The 25,720-nt window shown below is 35.4% G+C and overlaps 1 protein-coding gene across 1 annotated transcript; it reads right to left on the minus strand.

The window, feature by feature from the left end:
* Nucleotides 1-789: 789 nt before the first annotated feature.
* On the minus strand, nt 790-24,588 carry LOC117633614 (ferredoxin-dependent glutamate synthase, chloroplastic). The gene is made up of 33 exons (XM_034367274.1): nt 23,971-24,588; nt 22,054-22,366; nt 20,090-20,532; nt 19,855-19,986; nt 18,573-18,671; nt 17,753-17,823; nt 16,327-16,423; nt 15,250-15,342; nt 14,365-14,510; nt 13,332-13,491; nt 11,771-11,881; nt 11,418-11,633; nt 10,860-11,017; nt 10,272-10,401; nt 9,755-9,813; nt 9,462-9,567; nt 8,885-8,981; nt 8,487-8,602; nt 8,142-8,339; nt 7,907-8,017; nt 7,391-7,630; nt 7,200-7,298; nt 6,390-6,485; nt 6,088-6,285; nt 5,696-5,770; nt 5,370-5,498; nt 5,182-5,280; nt 3,611-3,753; nt 3,416-3,509; nt 2,788-3,026; nt 2,612-2,690; nt 1,627-1,710; nt 790-1,511 (listed from the first exon to the last, which is right to left on the minus strand). Exons 1-33 carry the CDS (start codon nt 24,247-24,249, stop codon nt 1,347-1,349), a joined length of 4,875 nt encoding a protein of 1,624 aa, XP_034223165.1. The 5' UTR covers nt 24,250-24,588; the 3' UTR covers nt 790-1,346.
* Nucleotides 24,589-25,720: the final 1,132 nt, after the last annotated feature.

Raw genomic sequence — 25,720 nt, forward strand, 5'->3', positions numbered from 1 at the left:
TGCAGTCCTAGTAGGGAGGCTAAACTGCAGTTACCTTACCATACAAGGAAGAATGGCAATGGAAATTCTATGAATTTTGTTAGCATTCATTGGATTGAAGTTCTAACCTAAACTTGACCAAGTTATGCCCAACCAAACTAGACCGATTATCGTCGTCTCTCTTATCTTGTCCGGTTGAATTCTAATCCATTCTTTCTTTTACATTAAAAATTTCTAATGAACCTAAATCTAATTTTCATATGACCATTTTGAAATGTTATCAACTTCATTTTCTCTTTCTTTGTTGGATCTTGTTGTAAGTCCGTGTACTTCTACACTCGATATCTTGAGTTCAAACCTCCCTTGCCCCAATATCAATTTATTAAAGAAAATATAGAAAGAAGAATTTAAGTCATTAATTTGATTCGTCCCCCACCCCTTTAATAGAACTAAAAGATTTTTTTTTCTTTTTTAAAAAAGACTGCCTAAAACTGTAAGGGGAAGCAATTTCTTCATAGAGTAACTAGAGGCAGGTTTAAACATCATTCCCTTGTTTATTTATACATATTTCAAACTCTCAAGGAATGGTGATGTGCAAGGGCTTGTGGCTCGAGTGGTTAAGAGCATTTACCCCTACATCCGAGGTCCAAAGTTCAATTCCCCCCTCCCCCAATATCGCTTGTATAACAAATAAAAAAGAAAAAAGGAATGCTGATGTTTAAGACATAGTAGGCAGAATAATCTGTGGAACAATGAGAATCCAAGTGTTTCGCAGGAGTACTTTTAAATTTTATCAATACAACGGCAGGATTAAAAAACAAGTGGAAAATTGGTTTCATTCGGTGGCAACTTTTCAAATCCCAAAAATACATGGATTCACATTTGTAAACTGCAACAAAATAAAATGCAACGGGTAAAGATAATATGAAATTTGGTAATCTGAATAAAAGCTCAAAGGTGATTTTCATTTCATTAGGAGCTAACGGAACTAGAATGGCAAGCAAATGTACTGTCACCAAAGATTTCACAACAGTGAAGAGCTCTGAACTGGCTTGCAGTCTCAACAGCAGCAGTTTTGATAGGACTAGAACTATATGAACAAGCTTGAATTTACAATTTCTACCTCAAGCACTCACTGTACATCTGCACTAGTGGAAGAATGCTATGATCAGATTCTTAGCTCCAGGCAGTGATGTTCTTCTACTTGTAGCTTCTTGTCCGCAATGGTCCCCAGGCCCTTCGAAATCCCATATATTAGTACTGAGTTTTCCAGTATAACAGTCACGTTTCTCTACGATCTATACAAGGTAAGTTGGAAACTTCTGGGTCCTTCATGTTGGGTTTCATTGTACAGTACCAATATTAGTCTATGCAGTGGACTGCAAAGTCACATCGACAGCAGCTGTTTGCTCATAGTCTGCACATGCCTCTGGAGTGTCTTCTTCACTAGGTGGAACCAGCTGGTAAAACAGTGGTAAATATTTGTCCCACTCCTTCAGGATCGCAGAGCCCTTGCTGCTTCCAGTTTTTTCCTTTAACCAAAAAAATTAGTGAATTTTGAATCTTATTTTTTGAGTATTGGAATTGTCACATGGACATTATAATAATACATTTTCATACTGTTTGATCTTTGATTCATGCACTTACAACATGGGCTTCAATAAGGCTCTTCAGCTGCATCTGCCCCACAGGAGCATTCACTCTTTGGATTTTCACAATCTCCCTATTTACCTGTTCATTGGTTTACAATAAATTATCCAAGCTGAAGTATGTGTGCAGAAATGGAAAGAAATCAACAATAATAGTTGTAAAAATGCTGTTGCAATTGTTACGAAGATATGTAGTCAAAATGTTAAGAGTCAAGAATTACTTTAGTGCTCTGTTTCAAGTAATGAAAGTGGATGTGCCACCCCCTTCAATCGATACATTTGCAGAAAAAGAGAATCACCACCATAATCTAACGCAATAAATTACTGTTTATATTGCATGAAAATTCACCATATGCAAGTTTTTATTACTAGCTTTCCCTTTCTATTACTTTTTGAGAACCTTTCCTATTGAGAGGGGCGATAGCATACTAAACTCACATACACTACACGGATGCTAGAACTCGAACCCAGGACCTTGCCTGAGAGAGTAAATACTCCAAATTACTACACTAGTGGGTCCTTTGCCCCTTTCTATTACTCATGTCTATAAAACAGGACATTCTTTCCTAAGGCGCCCCAAATATTACCTGCTAATTAAAAAGACATGTACACGAATTATTCAAGTGCTATAATTATGATCAATGATGACTATAGACAATTGTTGTAATCATAAAAGCATGCGAAAACAAAAGAGGTGGTTTTTGAGCTTCACACATTTTGACGGACTTAAACCAATAATTTAGTTGGGAACAAGTGATAAAATGGATTACCAAAGCCATGCAATGCTATGAAGATAGATATAAAAAGGTCTCCAAACTTACGAAGAAAAATTTACCACCGTGCAATAAAGGCCAAGATAATATTTGTAAACCATATGGATGCTTTTTATTGATTAATTTATTAGATATCATATAGTGATAAAGAATATAATGTCCAAGGAGGACAGCCAACAAAACTGAAAAGAAAAGGCAAATACCACAAACCTTCGGGATGAAAGTATCGTCCTCATCAAGAATGTATGCCAAACCTCCAGTCATTCCAGCAGCAACATTTCTACCCACTCTGTCAGAAATCAAACAGAAGTAGCTTGAACATTAACTCTATATAATTCGTATTTTCATGTCACAATAAATAAGCTATGTAAAGAGATGCTACTCACTTTCCAAGTATAACTACACAACCGCCAGTCATGTATTCACAACAGTGGTCTCCAGTGCCTTCAACCACTGCTTGCGCAAGTGAGTTTCTTACAGCAAATCGTTCCCCAGCTTTCCCTCTAATGAAGATTTGACCCCCAGTGGCTCCATACAAGCAGGTATTCCCTACAATAGTTGCATCCTCAGGGCAAAACCCAGTATTCTCAACTGGAGTCACAACCAACTCGCCGCCAGAAATACTCTTGCAGAAATGATTTTTCCAATATCAGACTCTCATGAGTAAAACTGATTAAAGTATTCAGTAACTGCTCAAAATTTAGACTAGAGAAAATAGTTGGACAGTAGAGTTGGCAAATCAAATTAGCCAAACTTGATATAACCCAATTTTAGTTTTAACATTATAAAACCCAAATGAAAACATGATTCCTGCAACAAAATGCACCACTTGAACATGATAATCACTTTCAATGACAACCATTAAGCTAACATCATAGTTAACAAGCAACTCCTCTACTTGACAGACTCATAACAGTGGAGAATATTCAACTAACGAACTTAAATAAAGTTAAGCCAAGTCTCTAGTTTACTTGAACCTTTGAGATCTTGAAGATTGCATTGAATGAAAGATACCTTTCCGACATAATCGTTTGCCTCTCCAACAAGCCGAATGTTCATCCCAGGTGTCAAGAAGCACCCAAATGACTGTCCAGCACTCCCTGTAAAGCTGAATACAATGGAGAAAACTCATTAGCTTTCATCCCAAAAATATATGCTGACCAGACCTGAGAATATATCTATATATGACATGACCATGCTCCATCTTACGTTATGTTCAGCTGCCCAGCAAAACCAGTGTCACCATACTTTTTGGCAACCACTCCCGCTATACGCCCACAAACTGCACGGTCAACATTGTATATCTTTATGGTCTTATAGACCACCTTTTCATTCTCAATTGCATCTGATATCTGTACAAATACAAATAATATTTCCTCAAGTTTTCGCAGCAGCAGGAAAATGCATGACTCTGAGCTCTCTTTTATATTCATTTTCTTGATCGTCAAGATAGTTTTTCTTTTAGAAGCCAGTATCTATTTTCTTGCTTTTCTTTCCATACATGCATGTTTGAACAATTTCAAAGGAAGGAATTGGTTGCTAACTGTTAACTATCACTAACACAAAATAGCTACTCTTGTTTCTTCATTGTAATATATAATACCTAATGCTTAACAACAAGACATCTTCTAGTATCAAATTAAAACCAAATTTCATAAAATCATTAAATTCAGAAAATTTTGGATTCAACAGCCAAAGATATAGTAGCAACAACAGCATTTCCCACTTTAAAATCACAAACTAATGGAAAAAACAGTTCTCTCCATTATCCATCCTCCCAAAACTGTAGGATTCTAACTCTAAAGTAAGTCTTTTTATCTGTAACCTATCGTGAATATGTACATGTCCTACAAACATATCTTCAAGACTCTCATCCACAACCAACATACATCAAACACCCAAATTCGAAAATGTTTGATAAGTTCATAGAAAATCAACAAAACAAAAATACGCAGCCAGCATCAACAAATGTCATCAGATACATCTGGTGATGAAAATATTGGCTGAATACCAAAATATCTGCCAATAGTTTGGATTATATTTCAACCTGCCACCGAAATTTCAGGAAGAAAAACTTTTATGGTAACTGAAGGTTTTAAGGTTTTTTGGCTCAGTTTCCCTGAAATGTCTGATACCAAATATTTCGGTAGAATATCAGTATTGCAGCTGCTGAAAATTGTATATGCTGGTGAAGCATCCAAATGATGTCATGGTGTACCATTTTCCACCAAAAAAACTGGCAAACTATAAAAAGCAGCTTCGGGTGCAGCTATTTTAAAGAACACATGTGAAGCAACAGCTTTTTACACCTACAAAAGCTTTGAACATTTGCAAAATATATTAAGCTTTTTATGTATCATTTAGGTTATTTAATAAATTGAGGGTTTTTCAATTTCTGAAAATTGGCATTTCAAAGATATGGGTTATGTAAGTAAAATGTAAACCAACAAACAGGAAATAATTACACGAGTGTCAACATTTTAAAGCTTATATACATAACCATAACGAAGAAAAAAAAAATAGAAATACATGCGACACAATTAGATTCCCTGTGATCATTAGCTATGTCACAATAGACAATAAATCTCTTTTCCTTCACTTACTAGTACAATGGAACATTAAGTACTTCAAACATGCAGATCAAACCTATAGTAAAATCCCATCTTCCTATCTGGATTCCCATAAAGCTGTTGGTTTAGAGAATCTGAAGCTAGAGAGTTATCAGAAAGTACAAACAGCGTTTATTTAGCTAAACAAGCAAGCATCAGTCCAAGTGTTACCTCTGGATCTGCCAGTAAAATATCATCTAGAACAGGTCCATTAGTGTGAACATCTTGATTCCTGATCATGGTACTGCTCCATTTTGGTAATCCAACGTTCTGGAATCAAAGGAAGTTATAAGAAAAAAATCATGTCAAGAATATTAAATGCAGGGGCAAGAAACAAAATGTATTATTCAAATACGTACTGAGAGAAGATAACTGAGATCAAGATGTTGTGTTTTCACTAGAGATATATCTCGCGGCCTAAGTAAATCTGTCCTCCCAATTATATCGTCTAACTTCTCATATCCCAACTGTGCCAACATACCTCTTACCTGGGGAAAACAATAATCAAGAAAGAAACAATATCATATAGGAAGATCAACCTTGACAGAATGACCCGTATGGATTTGTCAAAAGTACAATTGTACACAAATAAACCAAAAATAAAACGGCAGATGAGAAATTTAAGCACGAATCCTGTTCATATATGAAAATTAAAAACAAAAAAACAAAACAGACGGAAGGTTACCTCCTCAGCAACATATAAGAAAAAGTTGACAAGATCACCAGGAACTCCAGGAAATCGAGCACGCAGTTCTTCTCTCTAAAGATAAATTTAAAAAAGGGAACGAAATAATGCAACCCCAGTTTCCATTAGAAAGAAAAAAGATGAAACAATAAAAAAATGGAAAATGCTAAACATACTCCCCTGACAATTCTTTAAATTAATTTTTCAGAACGTGGCTATTGATGTTGCTTGACATGTTTATCGCTCACACCCACCCCATGCTTATATCACATGTAGCAGGAAACCAAATGGCAAGCCACATGTCGTTCCATGTCATGGAGTAGCCCAAGTCCATAAGATTCTTAAGTGTATCATTACTCATAATAAAATATAAGAAAATCAGTCTCTGATACCTGACTGGCTACGCCAACTGGACAATTATTTGTATGGCAAATGCGTGCCATAACACATCCCGTAGCAATCATTGCCACAGAACCAAATCCATATTCATCGGCCCCCATTGCTGCAGCCATTAGGACATCAACTCCACTTTTAAAGCCGCCGTCAACTCTTAAAATGACTCGTTCTCTAAGTCCATTTGAAAGGAGTGTCTGTCAAAAAATTTCAAATACCAAATAACACTTAAAGCATATTCAAAGACATCAAATCAAAAGAAGAAGTCACCCTATCTAGTTCTTAAGTTTCATTGAATTACCTGGTGTGTTTCTGTGAGTCCTAGTTCCCAGGGACCACCAGCATGCTTGATGGAACTTATAGGACTGGCTCCAGTTCCACCATCATGGCCTGATATCTGCATATTATAAAAAGAGGTTTTTGTCTCAGAAAAATGAGAAACAAATAATAGAGATATTAGTCACAACTTCTGACAGTTGCTTTCCTATCACACTGATACTGCAACTATGCAAGCACTTCGAAAACAAGTAAACTAGTATGAAAGATAAGTTATAATAAAATAATATTAATAAAGTTTTAAACGTGAACCCGGATGCATTTGGTGATAAAAACCATAAATGCCCTAAAACAATGTTTGCTATAACTTAGCCAATAAAAATAAAGAAAAGACATCTCATGAGAGGCATTTTTTTTTTATAATTTGATATAAATACAGGGAGCAGTTCGTTTTTTGGGATATCAGTGTAGCAGAGGACTCATTGTTTCTTTTTTGTAACATATATGGGTATTACATTACAACTTAATAAACTGCTTTCAACTTACTAGACAGCAGAAAATGCAGATGTAGGATTTTTCTTTTTTTCCTTTCATTCCAAGAAGCAAAGTGGATAACATTTAGGAAAGAAAATGATAAATGATGGCTAAAAGTATTCTCTTCACTGTTACCCAAAGAAACTTAAATTCATGATGTTGACAGCAACATAAAGAGACACAGAAGCTAGACCATCAAAATGAGCATCCTACCCAGTACATAAGAGATGTATATTTTAAAAATAAGACAAAAATGATTAACATAATCATCCAGTGCCCATTCAAGGTTTAGGATGAGTACCTGTATGACATCAGCGTTACCCTTTGCAACACCAGAAGCAACAGTGCCAATTCCAGCTTCTGCCACAAGCTTTACTGACACCTTAGCTTTTGGGTTCACCTATTCATTCAGTGGACATTGGTATCTTTTATCAGCAATCTTGTGATATTTCAGTAAGAAATTAGCATAACAAATTTGCATCAAATAATCACCTGGTGAAGATCATAGATCAATTGTGCAAGATCCTCTATGGAATAAATGTCATGGTGTGGAGGTGGAGATATGAGTGGAACCCCAGGTTTAGAATTTCTCAACCTTGCAATATATGCACTAACTTTTTTACCAGGCAATTGGCCACCTTCCCCAGGCTTCGCACCTTGTGCAATTTTGATTTCCAGCTGATCGGCATTGACCAAGAAGGTTGGAGTGACACCAAAACGTCCTGAAGCCACCTGAAGTATCAAAGATTTTTGTGATATATTGGTTATAGGAAATGCATAATCAAATCCATTTTAGTTATCATTATATAGACAAAGGACACCCTAATACTTAAAGATTGAAAGAAGGCTACTTTCAACTTCACTTCTCAAATATTTTCGTATATACTATTACTACTGAAACAAGGTAGTAAAAGCTGTTTGCAGCTAGTGCCACAACGGATTCCTTATAAATATGCATTGGGGAGTCCATGTTAAATTAAAGAAAATGTTCAACGTTGTTGTTGTTACCTGCTTGATGGCACTTGTAGCAGTATCTCCATTTTGAAGACCTTTGAGATGTGGAAGGGTCGGAGAGTACCCATCAACGACATCTGTAAGTGGTTTCCAACGAATAGGATCCTGAAGAATGGTTACACAATCTAAATTTTATGAATATAATCATCATTGAAACACTAACTGATGAAATAATGCATTAAAAGATAACTGTATATGCACATAAAAAAGTTGGAGGTAAAAGCTTTACCTCGCCACCTTCTCCAGAATTTGACTTTCCACCTATTCTATTCATTGCAATGGCTATAGCCTCGTGAGTTTCTCTTGAAATAGCTCCAAGTGACATCCCACCAGTGCAGAACCGTTGAACAATGGATACAGCAGGTTCAACCTTTCCCACAGGAATTGGAGCACGATCACTTTTGAACTCAACGAGATCGCGAAGCACCTAAGGTTGAATTAACAAGGTAAAGGTCAAAATCAAAGATAATCCAATTCCGAAATTTTTAATCCAATTCTGAAATTTTCTTATAAAATCTATCATGAATAATTGGAAAATAAACAGGAGAAAGAAATAAATGACTTGAGCACTCACATTCACAGGCCGGTTAGCTAAATGCTGCTGATAAACTGAAAAAGCATTTTCATTTTTTTGGCGAATAGCTTTGTGGAGCAATTTTGACATCTCTGGGTTGTTTCCATGATACTCACCTTATAACAAAGAAACAAACAAGGGTTTATTAAGAACTTTTGAGGAAGAAAATAATTTGATCAAGCAATGACATCAGGTACGAAATAATTTGATCAAACATATACTTTGGCTGAGTTTGAAATAGTTTTCATTTTACACAACTAATGCCAGCATATAGATTTGCTTCCGGCTGGTATTATTGTTACCCAAATTTTACAGTTGATTTATTTATAGAAGTCTGGACACTGCAGTGAGGTAAGGTCACCAGTCCCTGAAGATAAATGTTTGATAATAACAGTTACCTCCTGGTCTGAATTGTATAAATCCAAAATTTTCAAGTCTTTTAGCCGTATCCTCAGAGAAAGCCTTCACCCAGAAAGACAAAGTCTCCCTTGCAAGCTGTGAAAGAAAAACAATTAAAATAACCAAAAAATAAATTCACTGGATATGTGAGTCAGGAGAGCGTGATATTTTAAACACAATATAGTTATGAGTCTCCTAACAACCTAAGATTGGCTGCACAATATTATTAGTATATGCAACCTGTGTGCATACCGACAGTAGCAGTGTTTAAAATTATACATTTTCACAACACCGTTGCTCTTTCTGTTTTTCTTGCATCATATTCTCAATTACCAGACCTAAACTATAAACATGGAGACGAGTCAAAACGTGCGATTTGAATTAAATATATATAACATAATTTATTAAACTACATTTAACTGAACCATCTATTTTTATATGCATGATGATGGTTTGGATCGTTGAAAATATATACACTACATATATATGTTAAGATATACATAATATGTATATGCATGATGATGGTCCCGCTGTTCAATCTGCAACCATAATTTTCAAGTTTTCCATGATTCTTACCTCATCAAAAGTTAATCCACCAACACTTGATATACTCCCACAAAATGCAAGATCAACAACCTCCTTCCCTAATCCATAAATCTCAAATATCTGTGCACCGCAATAACTATGTCCGGGGAAAGAGGTAAAAAGGATATGTCAATTAACCGGATAAAGTGAGGGGCAAAAAAATTTACTAAAGATAAAAATGAGTTAACAAAGCATGAATATTAAATCAGAATTCATAGCTTAGAAAGAAAGATACAAACAAATATAAATTTAAAATTTAAAAGAAAATGAATCAGGATTTGTACCTTGAAAGCAACGAGATGCCCATTTTGGAAAGAATTTTAAGAAGACCAGCCTTCACAGCCTGAAATAGTTAGAAATAATCAGTTTCCCAGTATTATGTATTCAATGTGTGCAGTGGACGAGTGGTAAACCATGTCCATCATTATTAAATAGTATTGACAAACGCAAGTTCCGAGAACCAAAAAGAATCATGGCTCATTTTATTAATTACATTTTCAACCAGGAGATCCATAATACAAAACTACTTATTTGCTCTTGCTCAGTTGTTGGATAATGCTTAGCAAGTATTACACCACCACTCCAAGGAAAAACATACAAAAGAAAAGAAGCTACTTTCAAGATTTAACCAATTTTCCCAACATATGGGTTGCAAAAGTTATTGCATACATAATAATCCATTAAAAACAGGAATCAAATTACCAAAAGTAAATAAATCAAACTATACAAAGAATGCCTTCACTTGAATTAAAAATGTAAACAGAAATTTTACTTCTTATACAGTTGCACTATTGTACTGACCTTGCAGAAATTCTTTTGAGCTTGTTCAATCGTTACAGTGGGCATCTTCCCATTCCGCATTAAATTTACTGTTTTAGTACTCAGACGCCATTGCCGACACGTCTCCAATGCCAAGTATGGGCACACAGCACTGCAAAGACCAATTAAAAATATAATGTTATGCATTCTGAAACAAATAAAACATTGTTAGGAAGTAGGTACATTTTGTGAAATTCATGCAATGAACATAACAAATGAATATGGGGACCCTTAAAATGCATAGTATAACATTTTAATATGTTGTTTCAAATATGGAAGTCAATCATACAGGTAATCGGAAAACTCCCAGCATTTGTAAATGATGCATTATAATCTGTTTTGGTTTTCTGGTACAAGCTTTTCTTATAGTCAAGATGTAATATAGATTGAATAATATGGTAAAGTACCAGGTGGTGAACCTAAGATGAAGAAAATGTTTCTACACTACACACATAATAAAAGTACACAACTTTAATGGCAATTACTATTATATGCTTCTTAACATAAAGCAGCAACAAAGAAAAGTAGAAAAACACCCAAGGATTCTTTGAAAAATAATGGAGAATTGACCTTGCACCATATCCAATCAAGCAGGCAAACTGATGTGTGCTAAAGCACTGAGCAGTATCCACTATGATAGAAGCTGACATTCGCAAGCCATTTTGAATAAGATGCTGATGAACAGCACCAACAGCGAGAAGGATTGGAATTGCAGGGCGAGTTGCTTCCTGAAGTACAGAGGAGAAAAAACGGAAAAGGCATCACTGAATTGTTAAAACTTCTATCATCTACGAGAACAAGGCTAATCTGATAAAACAAATGGAAATAAAGTAGCAAAGAATGAGTCATAAAATCTTTAGCATTGATTACCACGTTTTAGACAATAGAGCAATTCATACCATTGGTTTTGACATTCAAAGCAAGACTTCCAAATTACAGCAAGGTGTTAAACCCTACAAGCTAAAAAAGAACCGAGCAAAGTGCTACGTAGAAAATAAAAGAATAACAGTAAGAAAATGACTCAACTTATTCTCATTGTACAGGCCGATCTTACATCAAGTTCAAAAATGGTTGAACAAAGAAAAACTAGTTTTGCATGAATAGAGAGAAGCTCAATTGAATCCTTACCAGCTCATCAGACCGATCAGAGAGCACAAGCAATTGGCATCCATTTTGAACAGCTTCATCAGCAGCTTCACAAAGCCTATATAGTGTCTTTTCCAAGGAACCATCAACCCCTTTATGGATATCAAAAAATGTAGGTAAAACTTGGGGTTTCAACTGAGCATCCTTTAGCAGCAAGTCAAGTTCCCCTTCATTCAGCACAGGACTGGACAAGATAACCTGGTCCAGAAAATTATACAAATTTTAATTCATAAGATCTATATTAAAAGAGAAAAAACTAATACATAATCTTCATTTCAACGACATTATAGTTGCCATCACATATATCTGAGGCAGAGTGGTACATGCTAACAAACCTGCGATGCATTTTCAGGTCCAACCTCCAAAATATTTTGTCTTTTTCCAATGTTGACTTCAAGAGACATAACCAAACCTTCTCTAAGAGGATCAATGGCTGGATTTGTAACCTGCAAAGAAGAAAATGAATAACCAATGGGCAAAACCAATATGATATTAACATAATAAAAATCTTACTTACAAAAATAAATAAGCTATAAAATAAAAAGCCAAATTTTACATTTATTTTTAAAAGAAATGAAATTTATTGAAAGAAAATAAAGAGGAACGCACAAGTGGATAAGGCATCCACAAGACAAACGAGCAACAACAGAAAAACAGACTGAAAAAAAAAAACAAAGACACCAGCCAAACTACACAGAGACTGCTACACCAAAAAGACCCAAAGAGAACAAGTCGCAAAAAAAACACTTCACGTCACAGCAGCAGCCATATCCCTCAAAATAGTGGAGTAAGAATAGTCTTTGAAATCTGAAGTGACAGAAGCCCATATAGCTGGCCAGAATTTAACAAAAGCCACATTTTACATTAACATCAATAGATTTACAGAAAGAACATACAGACCATAACATTAAGAATAATTGTATGATGTGGTTGAGACTTGATTCCTTAACATCTTTTAGGACAACATTTCCAGTGTGAACTAATGAAGTTCCTTATGCAGATATATGACAACATGACAAAAGGCTCAGTTTCAGTTCCACTAGGGTAGAACCTTATTTTTAAGAGACATTTCAAAAAATACAAAATAAAAACATAAGAACTTCTACCCTTATGGAAATACGACTAAAAATAAGAGCTTCACCCTAGTTGAAATGAGACTAGGCCCTGTGTCATGTTGTAATCTATCTTCATGAGGAACAAGAAGATCAATTATCGATAAAGTGCAACAATATTAATGATTCTCAATCATTGTACTGTTTCATGTTGTTTCCGTCCACATGATTTCGGACAAAATACCCTCAAGACAGCAAATTTAGTTCGTTGGCTGTTCATGCGAAAACAAATACTTCTGACATGATCCAAAAGAGAAGACCCTATACTTGTTTATCTCCACAACAGTGTGTTTTGTGCAAAGGGGCACGGGAAATTGCTAATCATATGTCCTCTTGCATTGACGGAAAAAATATATATTATCTTTTGAATTGGACCTTCATAACACAATCTGGGTTATGTTGCATTTGTTTGAACTGGTGGGGATTTGGCCATGGAATTGCTATTGCTTGCTGGCGAAAAATTATTTGGGTATTGGAGCCGACAAAACGGCAATTATTCTTTGGTGCTGATAAGTGCATCCATACTGATGTAAAGAGACCAAGAGTCATTTTAACAATTATGCATATACAACCCATACAGCAGTGGATAACTGATCCTGTTCTACTCTCTTAATACTCTATTTAAAAGAATATAATCAAAGAGAAACTCAAATGTTTGGTAGATCAATCATCTAATTTTGGCATATAAAATAATAAGGGCTCCTCATATTTCAACGGAAATTGTTATAGTATAGGTAATCTAGGCATCCACTCACAAGTTCAATAAAAACTGTAAGTAACGGACCTGTGCAAACCGTTGCTTGAAATAGTCATAAAGCATATGTGGCCTCTGAGATAATATTGCCAATGGGATATCATCTCCCATGCAAAATGTTGGCTCCTTCCCTTGTGAAGCCATAGTCTCAATAACCATTTGGACATCCTCACTGGAGTAGCCAAATGCCCTGCTCCGATAGAAGTTTACAATAAATAAGCCACATTCAAGAAAGTACTTATGTAATAACCATACTCAAAGTAAAACCGTGGCCATCACAAAAAGACTGGAAACGTCAATAAAATAGACGGACTAAATCAAGTAATGCAGTCAGCCTGAGACACCAATACGATACTTTAGATAGAAATCAACTTATCCATTTCATTGTCATTAATTCAGTACCATCCACTTAGTTTCTATCTCTACAGTTCATAGAAATCAAAGCCATACATTTGCTTTGAGGTTTTTGCACAAATATTCAATTCGACAAATTTATCAGACTTTAATTGTTACATTTTATATACCCTTTGGTATTACTTTTTAAATGGAAATACCTCTGGCTAAATACTTGCTCTGCAGCTTACAATGCAATAAGATGCCAAAGAGAAAACAAAACAGTTCCAAACCTCAACAAAAGGTGTGATCAGAAAAGCAACTTTTCCTTGGGAAGAAGAAAGAAACCAAAAGAGTAAGTATGTTTACTGCTACATTTATTTGGCTTTGACAATTACAGGAAGAGAAACCCCACACCCAGGGAGATTTTCTACTTGTGGAACAATAAAAAATGTACACCGTGGAAGAGATAATATCTAACAGTATTTTTTATGAGAGCACATTGGTATGCTAAAACCACAGCACATGATATCTTATACCACAACAATCAAAAACTGAATATTACTTTTGCTATATATCAGCAAAATAGTATGCATATCACAGAAATTAAGTAGGAACATCAATCATGTGGGTGCAGCAGAAAATCATGACTATAATACTGATAAGAACTTATATGAGATTGCTACCCTATCTTTGCATTTACGAATAGCCAGTGAAATAGATAACTCACTGTTGCTGCCTTAGGATTGCATCATTTTCTGCAACAGTGCCTGAAAGGAAGTTCACAGCTTTCAAGGATCGCATGTTTTCCTGGACCCACTTTCCATATGGATGTGACAAGGCCACTCGCTTTTTAACTTCTGTGTTCTCATAAACCTGCAATTTGAAATGCTTAAGATTTAAAATAAGCTTTAAGGCAAGAAAACCTAGATAATGGGTAGCACAGCTGAAAAATAAAAAGAAGGGTCAAATTTTGATGAAAATATGCCTGATTTGAAAAGAAAAAAGAACAAGAAACGCATACATCAACCTATGTACTCTCATGATCAAACAATATGAAATGCTCAGGTTAAACCATGACCATAAAGAAACATTACGTACGAAAGCCAGTAATAATTTCATTTTTCTTACTGCACCATCATCAGTTAACAAACCTCGACACAAAAACTGACGGAGGGTGAATCTGTTGTTAAACATAAGTTTGGGTACGAGAGTGCAAAGTAAAAAACTTTAGGTACTAAGTGCTAAAACTCAGTAAACTTCTAGGTAATAAAGGGAAAACTACTCAGAAAAAAAACAATAATCTTTTCTTTTCTTTTTTGGTTGAAGATAAACAATTTTATTAACGAATAAACAAAGGAAGTACACAAACAGGAACAAAGAACATTAAAATCTATATAAAACAATAATCATCATAGTTACTTCAAAACCATCCATCTATATATAGCACCAAGGAAAACCAAAAGAATGTTGTACAAACTTGGCCTGTCAATAAATCCAGTGTTACTACCATTGTTGGGACTAAATGTTCATCACAAACAAATCCAAAGCAGTAATCTTATACAGAGACAAAGCAACAGAAAAGAAAAAGAAAAAAACTAAGTGCTCCACAAACCTGACCACTTATTAAATCAGCAGCTATCATCATTCCAGGACCTAGACGGCCTTTCATTGTAATTTTTGAATCATCCACAGGTAGAACACCAACCTGAACAAGATAAGCACACCAAATATCTTTTACTACATTGATCGTAAACCAGAGTCAACAGCTTCAAATGTTTAATCACATCAAACACATTATGAAGATAAGACGTTAATAACTCATCACTGTATAATTTTCATAATAGTGATTACATAGAAAGGACAGTCTGGCCAAGCAAACAAGCAAAATTAAAAAATATAAAATATAAAACAAAAAAAAAAAACAAAAAAACAAAAAAAAAACACACACACACACACACACACACACACAACATCCTAAGAGATAGTGGCATCCCAATCCATGTTCACTGAAAAAAGGACAGTCTTTGAATTAGGAAGTGACTGACACCCCAAGCAAGACCCAGAATCTATCTTGTCACAAAAGAAATCCACCGCCTCTCTATCTTTACTCTAAAAGATGAAACTGTTTCTTTCAGACCAAACCACCAAAAGAATTGCCAGCACTCACAAAGACACTGAAGCACATAGGACACCGATTGAGGGTAAGCACACTGAAAAGTATTGCAAAATTACTACAGAACTAAATACAACAGGCCACGTGCTGGACTCTCATATTTCATACGTTATAAGATCCATCTACTCCTTAAGAAGTAGTATTCCAAACAGAATTAATAACGTTTTCTCTTTCCCAGTTAACCATTTAGTACTTCTAGACATCACCAATACTTCTTGCAGATTCTATCACTAATACTTGTTGCAGATTCTGAACCCTCACTGATTGACTACTATTAATGACTGACTCTTAGACTATCATTAGTAACTAGACAAAATGAATATACCCTATCTTTGAACTGTTTTATTTTCACTGAATAGTTATGTTTATTATCCCACAAAAAACAGAGCTTTATTAATTATCTCAATCATCAGCAGAGAGCCAGTGGCACGAACCAAAGTTGTCCTCCATCCATCCAAGCACTCAAGCTTTCCCAAACATTAAGAATTTTGAAGTAATAAAGGAAACAGAGCGCACCTCAGATGCAACATATACAACATTATCAGATGTCCGCCAATACCTAGCCGGGCGAAGTCCATTGCGATCAAGACAGGCCCCAACTGTTTTTCCATCACTGTACCATATAAGTTAGAAAGCAACAATCAGAAAGAATAATTGCACATTAAAAAAGGATACTATTCAAAATGCAAACATGACTCAGCAAAGAACAATTTTCAGGTCACAAAACTATACTACTGTACAAATATCACAAAGCAATATGATGTGTTAACATCATTGATCCAGAGCCATATATTTGTCACACAAGTATACTACTTTACACATGATAAAATTTCATCACAAACTAGTTTTTTCAAACCTTTTAGGGAAACAAAGAAAAGACCTATTTTCACACCTCAATTTTGGTAGTCTACTACCCAAGGATGAAAGTATAGGTGTCCATGCAAAATTGATCCAGTATCCAGATTCACATAAACATCAATAATCTTCTGGATTTTATGAAATTTTCAATGAAAATATCTGTAAAAATTATGAAAACAGTGGAAGTTTTCTTATGAGCATGAAAATATTGAACAAAAGTTTGAGCTATGGCAGAATAATGAACGAGTTAAACATGTGAAATTCATAAAATAGCATAATCAATAAATCTTGATAAATATATGAGATGTAGCTGCTGCCCATGTAACTCAGGACAAACAAGAAGTAACAAATCTTTATAAATATATGAGATAGCTGCTGCCCATGTCATAACTCAGGACAGACAAGAAATAGCTCATGCAGCTTTAGCAGCAGAGTTAGCTGCTTCCTTCAAATCAAGCTGTTGGTGGAATTTGCACATCTAAAAAAAGTTCCGCTGGAATTCTGGTGTTAGTGGAAACTCATGTATTTCTAGGGAAAGAGGTAGAAATCCTCAATTTCCACCAAGACAGAAATTTAGACGCAATTGTGGAAGGATACACTTTCAACGATATTTTCAGTGTCCGTGCTCTCAAAAGAAAAAATCCCGAAATATAGGCCCATATTTTCATTCTGGTGAGAATAGAATATAATTCTCAAACCAACACTAAAACTAAAAGACCATGTGTCTCCTAGCCAATCTCTGATACCCTAAAGCTCTCGCCATGCACATCAAAATCAAATTGGATCATTTGCCACTAGCTGCAAATCTAGAGGTATTTAATAAAAAATCTCATACAATTAAAGAAACGAAACACTCTTTGAAGCAGTACCTATCCATATGGAAAACTAAAAACATGGATACTGTTATATTGTTCTTAGGCTGCACAATGAAATAGCTTTTCACTAAACAAAACAAATGAGACAATGCCTCATTTAATCAATGCACTCTTTACCTTCACGTTTTCATATGCTTTTAGTTATGCAGACCCTAACAAGGCATCTACTTGTTCTTTAATATCGTATGCATTGACTTCGGAAGCTTTACCTGAATAACAGTAAAGCAGGTCCATCCCAAGGCTCCATCTGACCCTTGTAATAGTCATAAAAATCAACCACCTAAAAAAAGAAACAAATCAAGTATAAATATAGCATAACCAAAATGTGGGATAACTTATGGATTTACCAATTTGGTTCAGGATGGAATCTGTTTAGCTCAGACTACAAGAGTAGTGGAAAATGATAGATTAAGAAAATCCAGACATTAGAGAGAAAGATAGAGTTTTTCCTGTTTCTGGATTCTCAAATTCTTTGGTATGCCATATCTACAGGATAAACAAATAAAACAGAGAAGCCTAAAATACCCTTGCAAAATAACTAAAGGCACACGGAGCCAAACAACAAACAACAAACAACAACAACCTGCCAAAGAAACAAGTTGACAAATGGCAAGCTTGTAATATGACTATATCACTTCGCAGAATTTAAAGGGTAGAAAGTGCCAAGACTAAGTTCAACGTTTCAACTAGCAATTAAATCAACACGAAGGCTTTCTAAAGTAAAGACAGGTGAGAGTGTGTGGATTGAGGCATTGAGAAACAAAATTTTTTAAAATTAAACACACTTTAAGACGTAAAGAACAAGAGGATGGTTGAAACGGATTAATGAATCTAAGCCCCATTCGGAATCTAAGGCTTCGTTTAATTATGGATTCACCGAAAAGGTTAAACAAATGGACACGAACCAGATTAAATCTATATATAAAAAATGAGCCACAAAACATATGTAAGAAAAGAAAGGCAAACTATAATGCAACCACATGCATATTCATGCTTTAAACCAAAAGTTGAGATATCAACTAAGATTACCTCAGGATATTTTATCGACAAAGTTGGGTGATTTTTGTATCCCTCTGGGACAAGAATCATTAGAGCCTCCTCAGCACTGCGGCCACTTCTCAGTAAGAACTAAGCGCACATAAAGAAGAGAGGATGAAAGGCAACAAGTCAACTAGAGGGGAAAATAATTATTCAAAATAAAATAGAAGCATAACAAGTTCTAGTCAACCATGAAAGAATGTGTGTTCCAAAAATCAAAAACTCGAAAGTTTGGAAGAAGTATAAGGGCAGCATATAAATGTAGACCAACTATCATGAAAACAGGCACATCACTCAAAACACAGAAATGAAGATGAACAACTCATCATGAATCAGCTTCGAAACCAAGCTCAAGCAGATACTAATCAGGAACAGACAGATTAGCATAAAGTTATGTGGATAGTTCAGAAGTGAAATCAGCTTTTTATTTCACAAAAATATACAGGAAAAAAAAAATTAATAAAGCAACACGCGTCCACAAACTGTTTTACTTGCTATTAAATTTCGGAAGATATTTATTGTACTATAACCTTCCTTGGTAACATGGCAGCATGTATTATAGGTCAACTATTTTAATAACCTAAATACATTTTGGAATGCCATTGAAACAGTAAAGGAGAGGATCAAAGAAATATCAATTTGGAGAATAAATCAAAGAGTTTCCCAATGACTTTATATTTCGTTAGTTTTGAGACAATAGACCATTTATTAAGAGCCAAAAATGTGGAGGATCCATAGGAATTGACAGATTGTCAGTGTACTTAATAAATAAAGACATGAACGTCAGAATTTAACAACAAAAGTGAAAAGGCTTCAGGCATGGCAACCCTTTCCATATCTATAATGATGTGGAAACAAATAGCACCTAATTATTTTTGAATAGCACCTAATTATAACTTTCGATATTAAACAAAATATGATGAAAATACAATTAGGCTAAAAGATATTGCACTGAAACATCATACTCATAATGCAAAAAATTTCTCTGAACTGAACACGATAAATTGGTTTTATCCTCAAAGCAAGTGATGCCCAGAAATAAGCATCCAGAAAGCTATAAGTAAAGTGTGATTGGCTCTACTTCAGTTTTGTGAAGACATGCTGCAATATCATCAAAATATTGGACCCACTTGAAGAGAGAGAGAGAACCGATTTTACAAAACCCACTTGGAGATAGGTTAGTTTTATGTTTTATTTATTTATTTCCTGTGGGTCATCAAAACAGAACTCTCTATAAAATTATAAATAAGAGCTACATATGTTAATTCCATACTTCAGCTGCACTATCAAGATTTGCAGAGTCAGATGCCTTGGGATTGCCGTATGGCCGAATTTCATTTTCACGACCATTCCATACAGGTGATTTCAATGAGGCTTCACGAGATTGCATCCAGTTCAAGTTTCCCTGAACATAAATGTGGTGTCAACTTAAAATGAAACTGTAACTCATACAACCAATTTAGAAATTATCTAGAAAACTTTTCAAAAAAAGAAAAAAAAATGAAAACCTGTATGGTATTAATCTCTCCATTGTGACCAAGTAATCTCATTGGTTGTGCAAGGGGCCATCTGGGAGTGGTATTTGTGCTATACCTCCGATGATAGATGGCAAAAGGGGATTTATACAGGTCACTTTGGAGGTCAGAATAAAATAAACCAAGAATTTCTGAGCGGAGCATTCCCTTGTAAACTATTGTTTGATTGGACAAAGAACAGAAATAAAGCTCATTTCCCCAACTTTCTGAGCTTGCTGCTTTCTCAATTAACTTCCGGCATATGTACAGTTCTCGTTCAATGTCCTCAACATTTTCCTCTTTAACAACTTTGACGAATACCTGTTGTATGTTGGGCATTGTTTCTTTTGCATAGTAACCAACTACAGAAGCATTCACAGGAACAGGTCTCCATCCAAGCACTTCAAGACCCTCTTGTCTAAAAATATTCACAACAACTACAAAGAAAACAGAATTTACAGTCAAACAACAGATTATATTAACGGACTGAACTTAACTCAGAAATTATGGCAAACAGAACTGACAGAAACTGATAGATAAATAGACAGATGGTTGAGAGATGCATGTAGAAAAGCTAGATAGAGATAGAGATAAGTACGTATGCTTCAAAATTGAATTCGTATTATTGTTGAAAGAAATAAGAACTCGATCATATAAATCTATATTTCTTCTAGTAATCGACAAAGATTATTCATTGCTACAAATAAATTATAAGAAGGAATGAGGACCCTTTTCTTATCTCCCATCTACTATTTTGCTGCTATTTATTCATAAATCAATATTGGTCAGTTCATCAAGAAACTTACATTGAGAAACAAAAAAGCTTTAAATCTAATCAAATCAATTTTTTTATTTTAAACTGAGGTATGTGAAAATAAAAACCTCAAATGGCCTTTGAAATCATGAGATGTGACCTAACCATTACACCTTACACAACCTAGAGAATACATCTGCACTCTATAAGTTTCAAAGGTTCTGAAAACATTTCATCAACCCTCAAGGAAACCTTGATAGCCAAACTATTGGTGGTTTTAGAGTGGACTCTTTTCAGGTTGACACAGTGCCTTCATTTCTTACTCCATTTCTTGAAGATCAGCACAATAGTTTGTTTCAGTCTCTTCTGCAGCATCTAAGGAATCTGGAAAGATCCCTGATCACGAGTCATGCTTATTCAATGTGAGGGCAGAAACCAGACACAAAATACTGACCAAATGACTGGATTAGCTAGCTTTGAAGCAAATAGACTGTCCAAACTCGTTAGCTAGTATAGAAAAATAGGATTGCAAAAGACTAACAATAATAATATGGAGGACAAGTTATTGAATGTATAAGGTTGGTGTAGTACCCACTAAAATACAAGTCCTTACCCGGGTGGTGGTTCATGCAAAGCTAAATACTTGTGATATGATTCAAACAAGCCCTTATGTATGTTAATCTCAACATTGTTCCGCTTTGTGTAGAATGGAGGGAGAGGGTGATGTTAATGTTTTCTCGCATTGCAATTTTACATGGCAAATTTAGGCCAAGTTATTAGATATGTCTGGACTGGTATGGGGCTTGTCCTTGTCGGTAGAAAGGTTATTGCATTTAGAGGGCAACAAAAAGACAACCACTCATTGCGGTGCTTGATTTTGGTTCTTTTGTGGATTGTTTGGTTGAAGAAAAAAAAACATAGACTTTTTACAAGAAGAGATATGATCTTCTTTTGAATAGGAATAAATTTTTAGCTTCTCTCTGGATACCTTTGCCAGAGAATTTAAGAGATAATACCTAAACCATCTTCAGACCGAAAATAAGATTAAAAAAATCATCTTGATGGGTGAGGAGGAGGGTTGACTTGCTTTAAACATAACTCATGCAGACCTTAACCAAAATTCAAGAATTATGCACATATTCTATCAGTGAAAACAGAAATAAATTATTGTGACCCACTTAATTCAAGGATTATAAAAAAATACCTTTTTTGGCTTCTTTCATAAGGTCGTCATCTTTTGGGAGGAAAACCATTCCAACACCAGTGTGCAACTTGTCAAAGGAAGAAATCCCTTGCTTGTTAGCCCAATTGTCAAATAGATCCCATGGGATTGAACTCATCAATCCTGAACCATCACCAGAGTCATTATCTGCTCCACAGCCCCCTCGATGTTCCATGCAGCCAAGAGCTGTTAGAGCATCCTCAATAATCCCATGGGATGCTTTGTTTTCCAAATTGGCAATGAATCCAACTCCACAAGCTCCCCTTTCTGCTATAATATCATGCAAGTCTGCAACCTGTTGAGCATGGAATTCGATTTTCTAGAAATAAGTGCTTGCAATAACTCATTCCAAATGCATAAACAACTACTGCGCCAGAAAAGAAAGAAAATGGAAGAGAACAGAGGGTCAAAGTTTCTAACAAATTTTCATGTAATAAGTCTCTCTCTTGCTTGGTCCTCAAGTCAATGGAAAGGATTGACAGCTATCCCGCACAACCACTGGTGGAACATAGTTCAGGCTGAAGGGGGTCATGCCTCCCCCTCCCTCCCAACCCAAGATTTCAAAATTCCCTTGACACACCAACTATGGGATAATTGTCTCTTTCACAAATTCTACTCATATAAAACTCTTATACAGTACATAAATTGAGACAACTACAACCTTAGGACGACTAAAATTCTGGCATATTAGTGGGTAGTATCCTGCAAACTTTATATATGGTTTACTTTTAGAATTAATATTTCATATTACAGCTGTAGAGTTTCAATTAACACATATTCATGCATAGAAACTAAATAACCACCCTATTGTGTATTAGAAATCAGATATCAATCCTCATTTTTGTATATTTCACCCAAAAAAATATACAGGTAAACCACACATATGTTTCGTCAAAGTACTAAAAACTATTTTTAAGAATTAATCAATGGAAAACACCAAAACTTGAACTCTGGAAAGAACTCCTAAACTCTTCTATATTACTTATCGACTATATTAGGTAAGGAGGCAACCTGTAATTTGGTAGCATATTATCTCATATGTATGTGTTCCAGCAAGAATTTTCTGTAATGAAGATTGTCAAAAGTAGACTGCATCATATCTTGCATATTGAAATGAAAAGCAGACAGAAGTTTTTACTTATTTTATGATAAGACGAAGATATTGCTTAAGAGGACAGTTTAGTGAGAAATTCTATTTTGATCTTTCTTATTATCATCATGTTTGTAATTAATTTGACACCTTAAATTTTACTCTAGTATAGATAAATCTAGGAAGCACAAAATCTCCTCCAGGTATGTCATCACAATGTTTGACAAAGGAAGGACACCTGTAAGCACAAAACATATATACAGACATTCCATACATGTCTATGCTATTTGATTAATATGACATGCCACTGGGTAGCATACCAGGACATGCCTATGCTAATTGTCTCTTTTATTAATACGGTTGATGTAGTCAGTGGATATTGACTCAAATAATCACAATACTGCCTTCAGTTATAAACAAGCACCATTTGACAAGCATATCCAACTAGCAGACATGAATTATAGCGTGGTACTTAGGAAACATCCCTGAGCATTTCTTTTACTACATTAGTTCACTATTTGTAACTGATATCATTCATCTTGCGTTTAGCAAAAGTCAGCAAAACTTTAACGCTTCAAAGCAATGAAAAATAGATACTTCCAAAAGCCCAAACAAACAGTGCCTTAAGACCTTGAAGAACAACTGCATATCAAATAAAAGAAGCTCGCAAACACCAAACAAGGGCAATGAAAACAAACACAAGGAACACGTTTGACTCTGTTCTTAAATCCCATTTTCTATTTTCCCGGGAAAACGGTTTGTTAGGATCGGAACCAAACACCTCCTCCTATCAAAGTCTGAAAGCATACCTTTGGCTTCAAATCCGAAGAAGGAGAAGCAGCTGATTGATCCAAAGCAGCATCGCTACGTCCAAGGTCAAGAACAGCTTTGACCGGGTAGCTCCTGGAAACGAATTGAGGGAAGGACCGATGCTCGGACGTTCCGAATTTCCTGCGGGTCCGCTTCGATTTACAGGGCCCGACGAAATCGACGACGAAGAGCCCGTTCCGAAGAGGCTGGGCGGGCAAGCGGCCATTATTGGAGCAGTGAACTAGCTGAGGAATCGGAGCCAATGACTGCAAAGCCATTATTGAAAACGAAGAAGAAGAAAGAAGGTACAGAGAAAGAGAGAGGGAGGGAAGGAGGAGAGTGAAAGAGTGAGTGAGAGAGGAGTTCGTGGAGAATGAGAAACGTGGTGTGGTGTGGTGTGGTGTGGATGAGAGTTGAAGATAAAAGGAGAAGAGAGAGGCTCGGAGAACCAAAACCAACCACCCGCGTCTCACCTCACCTCACCTCACCTCTGGCGTCTACTTCGTCTACGTTCGATTTTCTTTCGTTCATTTTGTTAACTGGGCCTCCCCCCCATCCGCAGCCTCTATCTCCTGCGCCTCGGTGCACCCGTCTTACGCTGCGTCCTCGCCCTTCGTCTCTTTGCCCTTTGGGTGCTCCCAAATCCCACTACGTGGGAGAGATCAGAAAAGGGCTCTCATTTTTTCTTGTTTTTTCAGTGGTCAGTTCGTTTTGTTATGAAAAACAATAATAATTAATTATCAAGTGAGAAAGAAAAAAAAAAAGACAAATGAATTTGGACTTGCTTGGTCATATGCGGCATCGAGGATGAGTTGTAGGTTTAATTGCATATGCTTGTGCGACAGATAGCTGATTGGGTCATCTCTCAAACGGGTAAGGGTCAAAACCCAGACATGGCCCGCCAGACTTCCCTATGGGTGAAGTACTATATGGTTAAACAAAGAGTTTTTATAAATAAAAAATAGTCAAAATTTACGTCCCATTTTTATAAGGGATTTTTGTATAAATGTCACTTAAACTTATACATCAATTTTAATTTGTCATCTTAAAGAAAATTTTAAGAGCAATGTCACTTTAATTTTGCAAAATCCGTGATTTGTCGACTTTAACATAATCCAATCTTCCATTCATTTTTAAGGGTATTTTAGTCTTTTCATTTTCAAAGAAAAAAAAAAGAGAAAAAAGAGACCTCTCTCCCCAACCTCACTCCCCCCAAAACGCATCGCACAGGACCTCTCTCTCTCTCTCTCTCTCTCTCTCTGTGAGCATGTATAAATTTTTTTTGGATGTTCATTGAGCATGTCAAAAAATTTCAGATACCTGATTTAAAACTATTTAAGCTTCCTTCTCAAAATCCAACCTCGTTATTGTTTAAAAGATATGCAATTTTTTTATAATGATTTTTCCATTTTTAAAATACTCTTGAAAATGTAAAGACTACAATACCCTTAAAATTAGATGGAAAATTGGATGATGTTAAAGTCATACGACAAATCATGGATTTTGAAAAATTAAGATGACACTTTTCTTAAATTTTTCTTTAAGGTGGCAAATTGAAATTGAGGTATAAGTTCAGGTGACATTTCTACAAAAATCTTTTTTCATAAATATCAGTTTTTATAAAAACTTTCAGAAGTAACGGAAAACTCACATAAAAGGACTCAAATGCCTTTAAGGCTAAAACCCACTTTCTAAAAAGAAAAACTTTGTTCCAAACTTGCGGCAGAAGGAGAAAAAACTATGATGGGT

Source organism: Prunus dulcis, chromosome 7 (genome assembly GCF_902201215.1).
Source record: "Prunus dulcis chromosome 7, ALMONDv2, whole genome shotgun sequence".
NCBI lineage: Eukaryota > Viridiplantae > Streptophyta > Magnoliopsida > Rosales > Rosaceae > Prunus > Prunus dulcis.

Coding starts and splice junctions, on each gene's coding strand:
- LOC117633614 (XM_034367274.1), bottom strand. CDS start 24,249: ATGGCTTTGCAGTCATTGGCTCCGATTCCTCAGCTAGTTCACTGCTCC. Junction 15,343..16,326: donor TTGTATATGTTGCATCTGAG/GTGCGCTCTGTT, acceptor TATCTTGTTCAG/GTTGGTGTTCTACCTGTGGA. Junction 2,691..2,787: donor TGTGTAGTTATACTTGGAAA/GTGAGTAGCATC, acceptor GATTTCTGACAG/AGTGGGTAGAAATGTTGCTG.